The following is a 14,235-nucleotide window of genomic DNA, read 5'->3' as shown; positions in this document are numbered from 1 at the left end:
CCTCAGATAGGGACAATTGGTGCCAGTGAGAATGTCAATGTTTGAATTGCGAAAGTAGAAAATTGGTGAATTAGATTAAGTTGCATAGTGGAGATGAACTGTCACACCCCCAAACTCGCCCCTAAAAGTTTGGGCATGACCAACTCGATAACAGTCTCAAAACTCAATAATTATGTAATATGGGGCCTGAACGGAAGCAATTATCAATTTAAAATAAACATCCATTGAGCTAACGCTTACATGCCAGGATCACAAAACAATCCATCAATTAGCCCAACACATAAGGAACATACATATAAGAGATAGTTATACACACACATATATACAGTCCCATCCCCGCAACTGGGGGTATAACTAATGCATCGATAGTGAAGGTTATACACACTTTACTACATTTGACAAAAACCACTGACCAATGCTTTGAGCAAAGAAAGGAACTTCACAAAAATGGGTAACTTCACTGAATTGCTTGGACACAGCGGGATGATCGAAGATAGCTGTTAGGCTGGACTAAAACTGACCTCCTGGTTGATTACCTACAGAGACAGACATAACACAGAATGAGCAGGGCTCAGTGAATAATAGTATGTAGGAAACTCAAATGAATACACATGAATCACAATGCATATATGCGCATAGGTCACATGTTTGATCTTGTTCTGTAACCATTTCCAAACGGCCTTGGGCCCAATATTTACACAAAATGGCCTCAAGGCCAACATCATGTAGAACGGCCTCAGGCCCAAAATATTATACAAAACGGCCTCAGACCCACATATCAATAGCTGTCTAAACATTGGAGGGTAGATAGAACATCGACATGTACACCACCTCTCTTGGCCATAGGCCATGAATCATACTCAATTCAAATCACATTCGGTCAGTGAGACATCAGTATGTCCTCACCTTCCTCTACCTTAGATCTATCCAGACTCAGTGGCTTATAACTGAACGACCTCGAGCCCATCGTTAGCAAGGCCAAATGACCTCAGGTCCATAAAGATATCGTTACTCAATAATGCACATAAGTTTTCTAATTGTTCATCATGAGGAGACATAGTTTACTTACAAATAACAGAACTTTAATAATAATTATTAACAGTAAACAAAATATATCACTACAGTACTATTACTCACAGTGTTGTGGTAGAGCGATAGTCCCTTCCTGAATGTGACCTACACGTACATGAAACTCACAACTTAGTCCCTTTTCCTTTTAACCAATATCTGATTCGTTCAATCTCTATTAAATTACCAGCATTTTAAAAGTTTCAAACACACATTTTAACAATCCCAGAGGGTCAAACAGAAGAAATGGAGGACAAAGAATTTCTCCCCATGGGTCGCACGTGCGAAGGCCCCTCGCCGCACGTGCGGGAAGGTGGGCTGCATGTGCACCCCGCACGTGCATATATTGCAGTGCCTCAAAGTTCGATTCCCTTGTTTTCTGCACGTGCGAATGTGAGCCCCGCACGTGCGGTTGCGCCTCTGTTTGCATACGGTCGGTCGTTGCCTCTGTTTTTGAGCAGTTCGGATTTAGGCAAAATTTCACACAACCAACACATTATAGAGTAGAAAATGGGGAAATCAAAGCAATAATATGATATAACATCATACTAACATGAAACATAAACTCAATTAAGTCTTTGTTCTTTTCAAATTCATGATCACACTCAATATTCTTATGTTTGATTATATTTGATATGAGTTATATACATATATAACCATGTGAGTTCAACATGAAAAAAAAATCAAGGGCAAGATGTAATTCCTCCATAAAGCTCAAAATAACTCAAAATAACCAAGTGATACAAACATCCTTACTATTAGTCAATTATTGCACACATGGCTTCAATTACAAACCCTAATCACATGGATACAAACGAAACCCTTACTCAAGTCCAAGTGAGGGGTTAATTTAGGTGGATTGAACCTACCTTGAGCTCAAATCACCAAAAATTTTCTCAATTCTCCAATGTTCCCTCTTGTTGAAGCTTTCTCCTCCTATTCTCCCTCTATAACTCTCTCTCTCTCTCTCTCTCTCTCTCAGGAGATATTTTTATATGATGAGTTTTCTAAGTTAAGAGTTTAAAAGAGGTAAATAAGAGTCATATAAGAGTTGACAAAAGAAATTTAATCAGTTTAATTATTCTTAATCAATTTTTTATAAAAATTCCTATTATAATCTAAAAATCATGCTTATCACAATTATACAGTCAGTTTTGGATTATCAAGCCTCTAAGGCTCTCAATTTCTGATCCAAACGTCACAATTGTAACAGATTTTTCCCCTAATCGACAGATATAACTTACAATTAGATAATTTACACAATTAAACTTAACTTCACATGAAATTTCACATTTCTCAGATAAATGCACATAATAAGAGACCAAAAGCATACCAGAAAGCATATAGGAGGGTCGGGTTATTACACTCTCCCTCCCTTGAATAAGTTTGGTCCCTTAAACTTGTTTTACCTTATGATAGAAACAATTTTGGATACTGGTGTTGCATTTCCTATTCTTTCTCCCAAAGTAGATTCAGTCCCATAATGTTCTTGCCATTCCACTTTTACCATTGGGATTTCTCGATTCCGTAGCTGTTTCACTTGCCGATCCAAAATCCGGATTGGCTTTTCTTCATAGGTTAATTTGTCATCAAGTGTAATGTGATGATAGTCTATGACATGAGACGGATCTGGAAGGTAACCTCGAAGCATAGATATATGGAACACATTATGTACTTGACTCATACTTGGTGGAAGAGCAACTCGGTAAGCCACCGAACCCACTTTCTCCAGAACTTGGAATGGACCAACATATTGGGGTGTTAACTTACCCCTTTTTCTGAACCTTGGTTGCCCCTTCATCGGAGTGACTTTCACAAAAACATGACTACCTACCTCAAACTCCAAATCTTTTTGTCGGTTATCCGCATAACTTTTTTGTCTACTTTGAGCGGTTTTCAATCTTTCTCGAATAGTTTTAATCTTTTTAGTCGTCAGCTGTACAATTTCAGGCCCTAACAATGATATATCTCCGACGTCGGCCCAACACACGGGGGACGACATGGTCTTCCATATAAAGCTTCATAAGGTGCCATTCCAATGCTCGAATGGTAACTATTATTGTATGCAAACTCGACCAACGGCAGATGAATCTCCCAACTTCCCTGAAAATCCAAAACACACATTTGTAACATATCTTCTAAGGTTTGTATTGTTCTCTCAGATTGCCCATCTGTCTGAGGGTGAAAAGCTGTGCTAAACTTTAACGTTGTACCCATCGCATCCTGTAAACTTTGCCAAAATCTTGACACAAATTTTGGATCCCTGTTTGACACAATTGAGATTGGAACACCATGGAGTCTTACAATTTCATTCACATAAATCACAACAAGTATATCCACGTTGTACTGAGTTTTCACAAGTAGGAAATGAGCGAATTTGGTTAACCGGTCTACAATGACCCATATAGAGTTCATACCCTGAGGAGTCTGTGGTAAACCTACAACAAAATCCATAGTCAAGTGTTCCCACTTCCATTTCGGAATTGGAAGGGGTTGCAGCAACCCTGTCGGTCTCTGATGCTCTGCTTTCACTTGTTGACATTGTAAACATTTTGAGACAAAGTCCGCAATTTTCTTCTTCATATTGGGCCACCAAAAATTTTGCTTTAAATCTCGATACATCTTAGTATTCCCGGGATGTATTGAAAATCTTGAGGCATGTGCTTTTTCCATCAAATTTTTTTAATTTCCGACACATTGGGAATACATAATCTGCCTTGAAATTGGAGCACCGAATTTGCAAAATCGAATCCGGGTCTTGGTTTTGTCTCCAACTCATTACAGATCTTCTTTAAAGATTCATCTTCCATCTACCGCTGCTTGATTTCTTCAATTAATGTTGGTTGGGCTGTTATTGCTGCCACCATAGCGTCCCGTCCATGCATCACAATATCTACGTTCATCCTTTCTAATTCAAGTGACAAATCCTTTCGCTCCGTAAGCAAATTTACCATACCTTTTCGACTAAGTGCATCTGCAACTGTATTGGCTTTACCGGGATGGTAATGGATCTGTAAATCATAGTCCTTAATAAGTTCGAACCATCGTCGTTTTTGCATATTCAACTCCTTTTGTGTAAAGAGGTACTTGAGGCTCTTATGATCAGTGTAGATTTCACAGGTAGTGCCATATAAATAATGTCACCATATCTTCAAAGCAAAGACCACCGCCGCTAGCTCAAGGTCATGGGTGGGATAGTTATTTTCATGGGGTTTAAGTTGTCGAGAAGCATAAGCGATGACACTCCATTTTGCATAAGTACACACCCTAATCCTTTATAAGACGCATCACTGTAGATCACAAATCCTTCAGTGCCAGACGGTAAAGCAAGAATAGGTGCTGTAGTTAACTTTGTTTTCAATTCCTGGAAGGCAAACTCCCGCTGTTCTGACCATTCAAACAACACTCCTTTCTGAGTGAATTGGGTAAGTGGCACGGAAATTTTAGAGAAATCTTTCACAAACCCTTGGTAGTGCCCGACTAATCCCAAGAAACTACGCACCTCGGTCACATTAGTAGGGGTTGGCCAATTTACGATTGTTTCAATCTTTTGTGGGTCAACCGAGACACCCTCCTTCGTTATCACATGTCCCAAGAATTCTACTTCATGTAGCCAGAACTCACATTTCTTCAACTTAGCATACAACTTCTTGTTTCGGAGCGTCTGAAGAATTAGACGAAGATGGTGCTCATGAGCTTCTACATTCTTTGAATAAATAAGAATGTCCTCAATAAATACCACTACGAATTCATCCAAGTATGGCTTGAAGACACGATTCATTAAATCCATAAATGTCGTCGGTGCGTTGGTAACTCCAAAGGGCATAACTAAGAATTCATAATGACCATATCGGGTTCGAAAGGCAGTTTTCTCAACATCATCGGCTTTAACCTTTCGTTGGTGATATCCAGATCGTAAATCAATCTTTGAAAAGAATTGTGCCCCATTGTAGTTGGTCAAATAAATCATCGATACGAGGTAGCGGGTACTTATTCTTGATTGTTACCTTGTTAAGCTCCCTGTAATCTACACATAATCGAAGTGTTCCATCTTTCTTTTTCACAAAAAGGACTGGTGCACTCCAAGGAGAAACGCTCGGGTGAATGAACCCCTTATCAAGTAAATCTTGCAACTGGACTTTCAATTCTTTCATCTCAACCGATGACATCCTATAAGGAGTTTTAGAAATGGGTTGAGTTCTGGGCACCACTTCAATTGTAAACCCGATTTCAAGGTCTACTAACTCTCTTGGTAACTCCTCCAAAAAAACATCCAGAAATTCACAGACAACTGGAATCATGCCAGTACCCCTATTCGTTGATTGCCCTTTCAAGACACTGCACAAATATCCCTGACCCCCTTTTTGTATTAATTTGTATGGCTTCATTGAGGAAATTAGATAGGATGGAGAAATCACTTCATGCCCCTTAAAAGTGAATTCTGACTGCCCCGGTGGGTGGAAACTGATTTGCTTGGTCACACAATCAATAGTCGCTCGATGCTCACTTAACAAATCCATTCCCAAAACGATATCGAAGTGAGTCATGTCAAGCGATAGCAAGTTGGCATATACCCGAACATCCCCAATTAGGAGTTCACAAGCAAAATAAACAGAAGTACAAACCATAGAATGTAATGACCCCAAAAGTCATCCTTATTTAATTAGGGGTTAATGTGTTTTAATTCAACTATATCTATTGGAATTGAGAATGTTTTTATCTTATTTTGGGGTATGGATTGAGGTGGTGGTATGATGGTAAAGTAAGATTGGACCAAAGAGTATAATCCGGATAATTATTCTACGATCAACCGTCACTCATTTGCCCTTTTCTTTTTCTACACTTTGAATTTGAATGTGAGGTTAGAACCATTGGAAAGCTTATTTCTGGGGCTGCAATTTAGACACAAGAACGACCTAGAACGGAGTCCCGATGAGAGAGTTATACCCGTTTGAAGTTTTTACATCTGTGCTGGAAGCAGAGCCGCACGTGCAAGGAATAGCGCCGCACGTGCGGGCTGTACGGGACAACAACTCAAAAACGAGATTTTTGGCCCATTTCTTACATTTTCTTTTCCTCTCTTCTTCTCCCCTCTTCCATGTCCGAAACCTTAGCTCCCAAAACCTTGATTTCCTCCACTTTTATCAACAAATCCACCATGAATCTTACATCAAGGATGGAGAACAAGAAAGGGTCAACATTTCCAACCGATTGAAATTCGAATTTTTTGGAGAATTCTTCTCAATCTTTGCTCCTTTGCTTAATTCTTGAGGTAGGGGTCCTTATTCCCTTTCAATATTTGCATTTATGGATGGAATTATGGAATTTTGTGTATATACAAACAAAATCTACAGTTTTGAGCATATTATGTCCAACTTGAGAATTAAGGGTTTAGAGTTGGAGATGTTGGAAGTTAAATTGGTGGGTTAAAATGATAGATTGTGACTCATAGATGTATAATCATTGGGAAAATTGGAATAAAAAGTAATGGGTTAATAAGTTTGTATTTTTCTTGAAATTTCAATATTTTCTTGAAGCCCTAGGTTGATTAATGATGATAACCAATGATTTGGCCCAAATTAAAAGTAGAATAATGAAATTGAGATATTGAATTAGATATGTGCAAGTTTAATTGAAATTTGGAAATGTTTGAAAATTATATTTAAAATTTGCGAATGAACTTTGTTATGAACGTTGTAATTCATGCTTTAATGTAAAGGAAAAATTGGGGAAATAATTTATTAAGGATATGGATGACATGAACTCGGTTGTGGAATGTTGAAATGGGATTCAAGGATTTAGTTTGAATTATGTTGAATTGCAAATTGATGTGTAATTGGTATAAAGAGAATTAAACAAGATAAGAACGGAATAATTATATGTCACCCGATTTCTATGTGTATTATGAATTGTGTAGGGTCAGATGGAATTATGGAATTTTGTGTATATACAAACAAAATCTACAGTTTTGAGCATAATATGTCCAACTTGAGAATTAAGGGTTTAGAGTTGGAGATGTTGGAAGTTAAATTGGTGGGTTAAAATGATAGATTGTGACTCATAGATGTATAATCATTGGGAAAATTGGAATAAAAAGTAATGGGTTAATAAGTTTGTATTTTTCTTGAAATTTCAATATTTTCTTGAAGCCCTAGGTTGATTAATGATGATAACCAATGATTTGGCCCAAATTAAAAGTAGAATAATGAAATTGAGATATTGAATTAGATATGTGCAAGTTTAATTGAAATTTGGAAATGTTTGAAAATTATATTTAAAATTTGCGAATGAACTTTGTTATGAACGTTGTAATTCATGCTTTAATGTAAAGGAAAAATTGGGGAAATAATTTATTAAGGATATGGATGACATGAACTCGGTTGTGGAATGTTGAAATGGGATTCAAGGATTTAGTTTGAATTATGTTGAATTGCAAATTGATGTGTAATTGGTATAAAGAGAATTAAACAAGTTAAGAACGGAATAATTATATGTCACCCGATTTCTATGTGTATTATGAATTGTGTAGGGTCAGCTACATGGGCGGACCAAGCATCTGAACACTGTGAGTAGAAGTACAGTAGTCGTACATTCAATGATCGTTAATGATTCTTATTGTTAACATTTTATTTCTTGCAAGTATGTTGATTAACAAAGAATACTAACATTATGTGCAAGATATCTATAGTGATTCATGACGAACCAAGGGAATGTATAAGCACTATGGAATCATGGTATTCACGTATCTCTGAAATCATTCAATTTGTAAATGTGCTTATCTCTCATTAGCAATTATCAGGAACGTCCTGTTAAACTTAAGTTAATTATGTTAACTCGTGTGAATGATGTAACGGCTACCAGTAGTACTCTGCTAAGTACAAGCCAAATATGGTAACATATATGAACGAGCAAACAAAGGTGTATGCTTCTATATGCTATTAATAGATCAAGTGAACTACGCTATTTCTTAACGAATAATTAGCTAAGACCACGGATTGTTTTATACGTTAATACCTGCTAAGCATTATGATAAACAACGGATTGATTTACGGATGGCTCAACCCAAAGACAGAATTCAATATCGATGACCTTGTCTTGTAGCCCACATTATGATGTAACCTGTTCTGTCTTTGCTAAGTGTACTGTAATGACACGATATAACAAGAAATGTTCTATGTTCTAATATGTTACGTTTTGGAAGTAAAGAACAGTTAGCCATACATGTAAAGTATTCATGACATCTGTAGCACACGACCCTTACCTGAGGGTAATAATACCGTGTTTTCAAGTATGTTACGAGTTCAAGTATGTTACGAGCATACGCATGTTACAAGTTCAAGTATATACAAGTTTACGTATGTTATAAGGTTAAGTCTGTTACAACTTTAAGTCTATTACAAGTTCACGTATGTTATAAGTTCAAGGACATTACAAGTTCTTAGTACCGAGGAACAAGAATGCTTTACATTGACTTGTTAGCACTATTGAAGTGCCAAGTATAATTAAGTTTGAATTCTGATTTTTGTTTATGAATTAAGCATAATGCATATGTATGAAATTGTTTCCGTTTATAATATGTATGGTTGGTCTGTAAAACCTGTTAATTACTGGTGTGGAACAAAGTGCTACTTGGAACTAAGTGCTACATTGTGAGTCACCTCTAGAATCCATGTGAGCCACCTCTTGAGTCCATACATATATGAATGAGGCTTATAGCCAATCTGGGCCTATGGCCATTCTATATGATCTATGAGGCCAGAGGCCATTCTATATTTTCGGTATGGAACAAAGTGCTGTACGGAACTAAGTGCTGCAATGCGAGTCATCTCTAGAATCCGTACGAGCCACCTCTTGAGTCCATACATATGTGCAAGTTATGAGGCCTATGGCCATTCCGGATAAGGTATTATAATATGAAACAAAGTGCTACACGGAACTAAGTGCTACGATGTGAGTCACCTCTAGAGTCCATGTGAGACACCTCTTGAATTCATACACATATGTTCAAGGGCTTTATGCCATATGATCAAGGGCTTCATGCCATATGTACAAGGGCTATATGCCAACATGTTTAAAAGTTTAATGCTAATATGTTCAAGGGCTATCGCCACTTTGTTCAAGGGCTTAAAGCCATTATGTTCCAAGATATTATGTTTCAAGTCAATATGTTTCAAGACTGGGCCTTAGGCCGTTCAAGAATTAATACAGAATCAATTAACCTTATGCCTCATTATTTATGTATGCATTGATATGTGTTATAATTCAAGTTGAGCATTGAATCATTTATGTGCTATTATTCACTGAGCTTCGCTCACTTTATATTATGTCTGTTCTGTAGGTAATCACTTTGGGAGTCCGTCTTAACCCCTGAAGCTCACCCTTCAGTTGTCAACCTCAGTATGCCCAGGCTCCCAGACCAAGTCTATGCATTTATGTCAAGTTTTGTTAAGATTTTGGCTTGCACTTTAATTATTTACCTAAGGTTAAAATGTATGTATATGACCCCTTTCTATACCAATGTTGGTTTATGCGGTCATGTATGTGTATGGGCATGTCTAAAAATAAATGACTATCACGAATGTGATCCTAGCATGTTAGGTTTAGCTCAATGGATGCTTTTGTGTGTTATTTTATTATATTAAATGCTTCTGTTCAGGCCCCATATGATATGTATATCAGGTTAAGTGTCCGTTTCTGTATGGGTCATGCCCGAACTTTTAGGGGCGGATTTGGGGCGTGACATATAATCCCCCAAAGGTGAAGACACACACAATACATAAGGTAATAATTCCTCAGGTCTATCTAAATTTTGAACAAATATTTTGGACACAAAGGAATGGGTAGAACCAGAATCAAATAGCACATAAGCAGAATGACCGTGAACAGTAATTGTACCTGACATCACTGTTGCAGCATTTTGCACGTCACCCGGAACCAACGCAAACACTCTTCCTCGTCTGACAGTGTCTTTATTATTGGTAGGCTTTGTAGCTAACTTTGTACTTGGAGCTGGTGTTGAGCCTGCCGAACTTGTAGTAGTTCTATTTTCATTTCAATTTTTGGAAAGTCGTATATGTTTTATTACTCCTCGGATGTACTGGATTGTTATTGTTTGTTATTATTACAAACGTGTATGGTAAAGGTGTTGTGAAGTCACCGGATGGGTGATGAAAATTATTGCGTGATGGTTGAAACTCACCGGGTAAATGATGAGAATAATTTGGCAAATGAACGTTTCGTTTCTTTGTGTTGTGACTTGGAATGGCACGGTCGACTAAATGCTAAGAATTTAATCAAAGTTGTGTTAATGAATGGCTTGTTGATTGAGCGGAAACTAAATGTTGATTGATGGTAAATGTAATTGCTATGAAAATTTTAGATTTACAAATGTACTTTGATGATAAATGATGAAGATGGGACACCGTTTGAGAAAGAAAATTTTATATATACATATAAATGTGAACGGTTTTTATTGTCTTATCTTTGAATGTCGGGCTGTATAAATAATTGGAAATGTTGCTAAGCTTTGTGCGAATTGAAATTGTTGTGATGGACCATACATTGTGGTGTGCCATTCACTTTTGTTAGTGTCAGCCGAATTTTTGGTTTAATGGTGGTTTTCATTTTTCTTCCAAATTGGGAATTGGTTGTCTGGTGGTAGTGGTGCACGTTGTTGCTGGTTGAAGAGTTGTTGATTTTCCTTGGACGTACTAGTAATTGGCGTTATTCCATGTCTCTTGGACTTCAATGAGTATGTTGGTCGAAAGAGTGATCATGATCTCTTCCTTGTAATTCTTCTTGTTTGGGTGTCCTCAGGGTATTGCAATATTGAATCCGAATCTGGGAATCTATCCCAAGTGTAGAACTAGTTGTAGGTGAGAGGTTGTGTTTCTTATTGGGTTTATACTACCTTTTGCTTGGCCTTCTTCTATTTCGGGGATGAAATTTCCTCAGGTGGGGAGTTCGTAACACCCGCATCCTTTAATCCTTTGGAGTGTGTATTTAATTCCCTTATTTTTATCTTTTGGGAGTTTTGGAGTTGCTGAATGTTGGTTTTGGAGGTGTGATCTGATTTAAACTCGTTGGGTTTGTTTGTTTACGCTTGTTCCCGTCAAAAAGTTTCTTGGGAACTTAGAAATTCTATTATAGGGTCGACACCAGCGTTCCTAAGGGTCGACCCTTACCTATTGGTGAAGTTTCTCGAAGTGTTGTTGGAAAATAGGGTAGACATCGGTCTGGGGAGGGTCGACCCTCTTATGTTGCAGAATCTGTGTGTTGGTTGCTGGAAAATAGGGTCGACCCCCTCCTATCTAAAGGTCGACCCCCTTGCTTGTGCCAGATTGTCTTTTCTACCTAAAGGGTCAACCCCCTTGCCCGAAGGGTCGACCCCTGCGTGTTTTTTTTCAAATTTTTTTGGGTTCGAATGGGCCCTACCTTTGGGGGGTTTTGGGCCTATTATTTTATTGACCTTAGGTTTACTTTTCTACTACTATAAATAGGCTCCAAACACATTTCATTTCACTTTTTCTCCTCTTTCCTCTCTCTCAAACCGTGAGTTCTCTTCTTTCTCTCTGAAATCAAGCTTTTGGCACTAAGACCTCTAGATCTACTCACTTAGAGTGATCTTTTCACCATGGTCCTTTGAGAAAAAGTGTAGATCTTGTCAAGGGCTTTTTTTTGGTCCAATTGTTCGTGGTTTCGTCGCTATTGATTTTGGGTCGTCATCTCTTGGCTTCAAGAGGTAGGGGTTTCTACTTCTTTTTCAATACCAACGTTTATGTATAGATTTGCGGTATTTTTTTTGTAAAAATACAAAAGTTTATATTTTTATGCATATTATGTTGAATCACGAGATTGGGGGTTAGGGTTTGAAGAGAGTTGGGTTTATTTGTTAGGTCATGAGTTTGGGTCATGAGCCTAAGCAGCCTGTCATGCATGCAGCCTGGGTAGCCTGGCATGCACGCAGCCTAGATAGCATGGCTTGGCATGCACACGGCCTGGCTGGCGTGGCCTGTGCGCATACTGCGCACACGGTCTTTTCATCGCGGGCGTCGATTGCGGGCACATTCGCGCACGCCTTCGCATGTAATGAACGTCTAATGATAAGAATAACAGCCAAGACCAAGGCCAAGGCCGCGTGGCCAAGGCCAAGGCTAAGGCAGTAGCCAAGGCAAGGCCAAGGCCAAGGCCGTCAAGCTGCAGCCAAGGCCAAGGCCGCCCAGCCGCAGCCGCAGCCAAGGCCAAGGCCGCAACTAGGGCGGCTTAGCCAAGGCCGCGTGGCCAAGGCCAAGGGTACAGCCTGCAGCCTAGGCAGCCTAGCCAAGGCCGCGTGGCCAAGGCCGCAGCTGGGGCAGCCCAGCCTAGGCCGCATGGCCAAGGCCGCAGCTGGGGCAGCCCAGCCAAGGCCGCATGGCCAAGGCCAAGGCCGCAGCCAAGGCCAAGGCCACAGCCAACGTAGCCCAACCGTAGCTAAGGCCAAGGCCAAGGCCGCAGCCTTGTCCATGCCTGCAGCATGCCACGCCACAGTCTTGGCTAGCAACATAGAATGCCAAGGCCTTGGCCAGCAGCATGCCATGCCATGCCATGCCACCGCCAGTAGCTTGCCATGCCAACGCCTTGGCCAGCAGAATGCCATGCCAACGCCTTGGCTAGCAGCATGCCTTGCCACAGCCTTGTCCAGCAGCATGGCATGCCATGGCCTTGGACAACAACATAGCATGCCACGACCTTAGCAAGCATGCCTTGTCCCCCGGGTAATTGCCATTAGGTTTGGCCTTGACTTACGTACAAATTGCCTTGCGAAATGCATGTCCCTCGGGTAATTGCCATTTGGTTGACTTTGACATGTGAACGAGTTACCTGTGCTTTCCTAGTGGAAGCTTGTTTCCAAAAGTATGTCCCTCGGAAGTTGCCTGTCGCGTTTGTTATTTGCATTTGCGCTAACCGGTGCTTGCTTGGCTTCTCTAAATGTTTTTGCACGTTCGTCGCGCTTCTTAGTCCTTCGGGGTGTGATTCGTTTTGGGGGGTTGGTGCATAGTGTACGGCATGGCGCGTGAGTTGTGTTTGGTTTGTGCGAACTCCACCTTGGGAATCTGTGGGGATGCTGCTAACCAGATATTGGCCTTGGAGACCACCTGCCGACCATTTTTTATGGTGAAAACCAGAAAAAGTGGTCGGCCAACCAATTTATCTGGTCGGCCAACCAGTTTTTGCTGCTGGTTTCTGATTTTCTACAATAGAGGGCAAGAAAGGGGTATGGCAAAGTATTTGCAACACATGTATGCGCGACCACCCTCCCTATCATTACATAAGCTCAAGGAAGTGTAGGTTTGGACCCTCAGGCCACCAATCACGCATCTCGGTGCATGATGGCCGAGGGGCCGAATTGCGCAACTCAATATGCAATGAATGCACATACAAACTTGTGTAATAATTAGTTGAAGCTTGTTATTAATTCTGTTGTGTAATAACTAGTTTAATTAGATTAGCTTAGATTAGCTAGTTGGTTCTGTATTATTCATTCCGACCCTTCGTCGAGAGGGCACAACTGTTGTAGATAAGTGTGCGTGTGTGTGATGCATGTCTTCCAACCCCCATTTCTTTCTCCCTTTTATTTTACCAGCTTACGATCGTTAGTTTTAGGGCATGTTTTAATTAGCATCCTTATGCTCGCACGTTTGCATCTATTCATTTGTCTTGCACGCACCGGGCTCAGCGCGTCATACTAACTTCATTGTATTTCAATTCCTGTTTGAATACATGTATCAAATTACATTTCGCATGACATTTTAGAATAGCTGAGCCTATCTTAGTTGCATTTTGTATGTGTTGCATTAGGCATTTTTGACATAACTAGGATCAATGGGGAGCTCGCAGGCCGGCACCGGGAGCGCGCAGATGTCGAAGCACGCCCGAGGGTGCGCGCTGCCAGCCACGATCGGGCCGAAGGCGTCTCCGCGGGCTTTTCGACTGCCCGGGCTTTGGCCTCCCCCCGCTCCACACCGGTCCACGCCCCAAGTCGATCGGCGGACTGGCTGGACGTCGTTTCACATCCGACCAGGGCGCATCGCCAGCCCCCATCCGCTTCCCTCCCGACAATTTCAAGCACTCTTTGACTCTCTTTTCAAAGTCCTTTTCATCTTTCCCTCGCGGTACTTGTTTGCTATC

The 14,235-nt window shown here is 40.2% G+C and overlaps 1 protein-coding gene across 4 annotated transcripts in view; it reads right to left on the bottom strand.

Moving 5' to 3' along the window:
- Positions 1–249: 249 nt before the first annotated feature.
- LOC145792564 (uncharacterized) overlaps positions 250–14,235 on the bottom strand; it is a 94,279-nt gene continuing 80,293 nt past the window's right edge. For 2 of the 4 annotated variants that reach the window (XM_082873223.1, XM_082873226.1), the window contains 2 exons: positions 1,138–1,176; positions 250–536 (listed from right to left, as the gene is read on the bottom strand). In XM_082873223.1, coding sequence (XP_082729349.1) covers positions 511–536; positions 1,138–1,176 — 65 coding nt within the window. In that variant the 3' untranslated portion in view covers positions 250–510. The remainder of the gene's footprint in view (positions 537–1,137; positions 1,177–14,235) is intronic. The other 2 variants (XM_082873225.1, XM_082873227.1) reach the window with 1 other exon arrangement.

The sequence above is a fragment of the Camellia sinensis genome, chromosome 6, assembly GCF_055761805.1.
Source record: "Camellia sinensis isolate YWXY chromosome 6, ASM5576180v1, whole genome shotgun sequence".
NCBI classification, from domain to species: Eukaryota; Viridiplantae; Streptophyta; class Magnoliopsida; order Ericales; family Theaceae; genus Camellia; species Camellia sinensis.
Note: the sequence above shows the minus strand (reverse complement) of the source record. Positions and strands in the feature narration are given on the sequence as shown.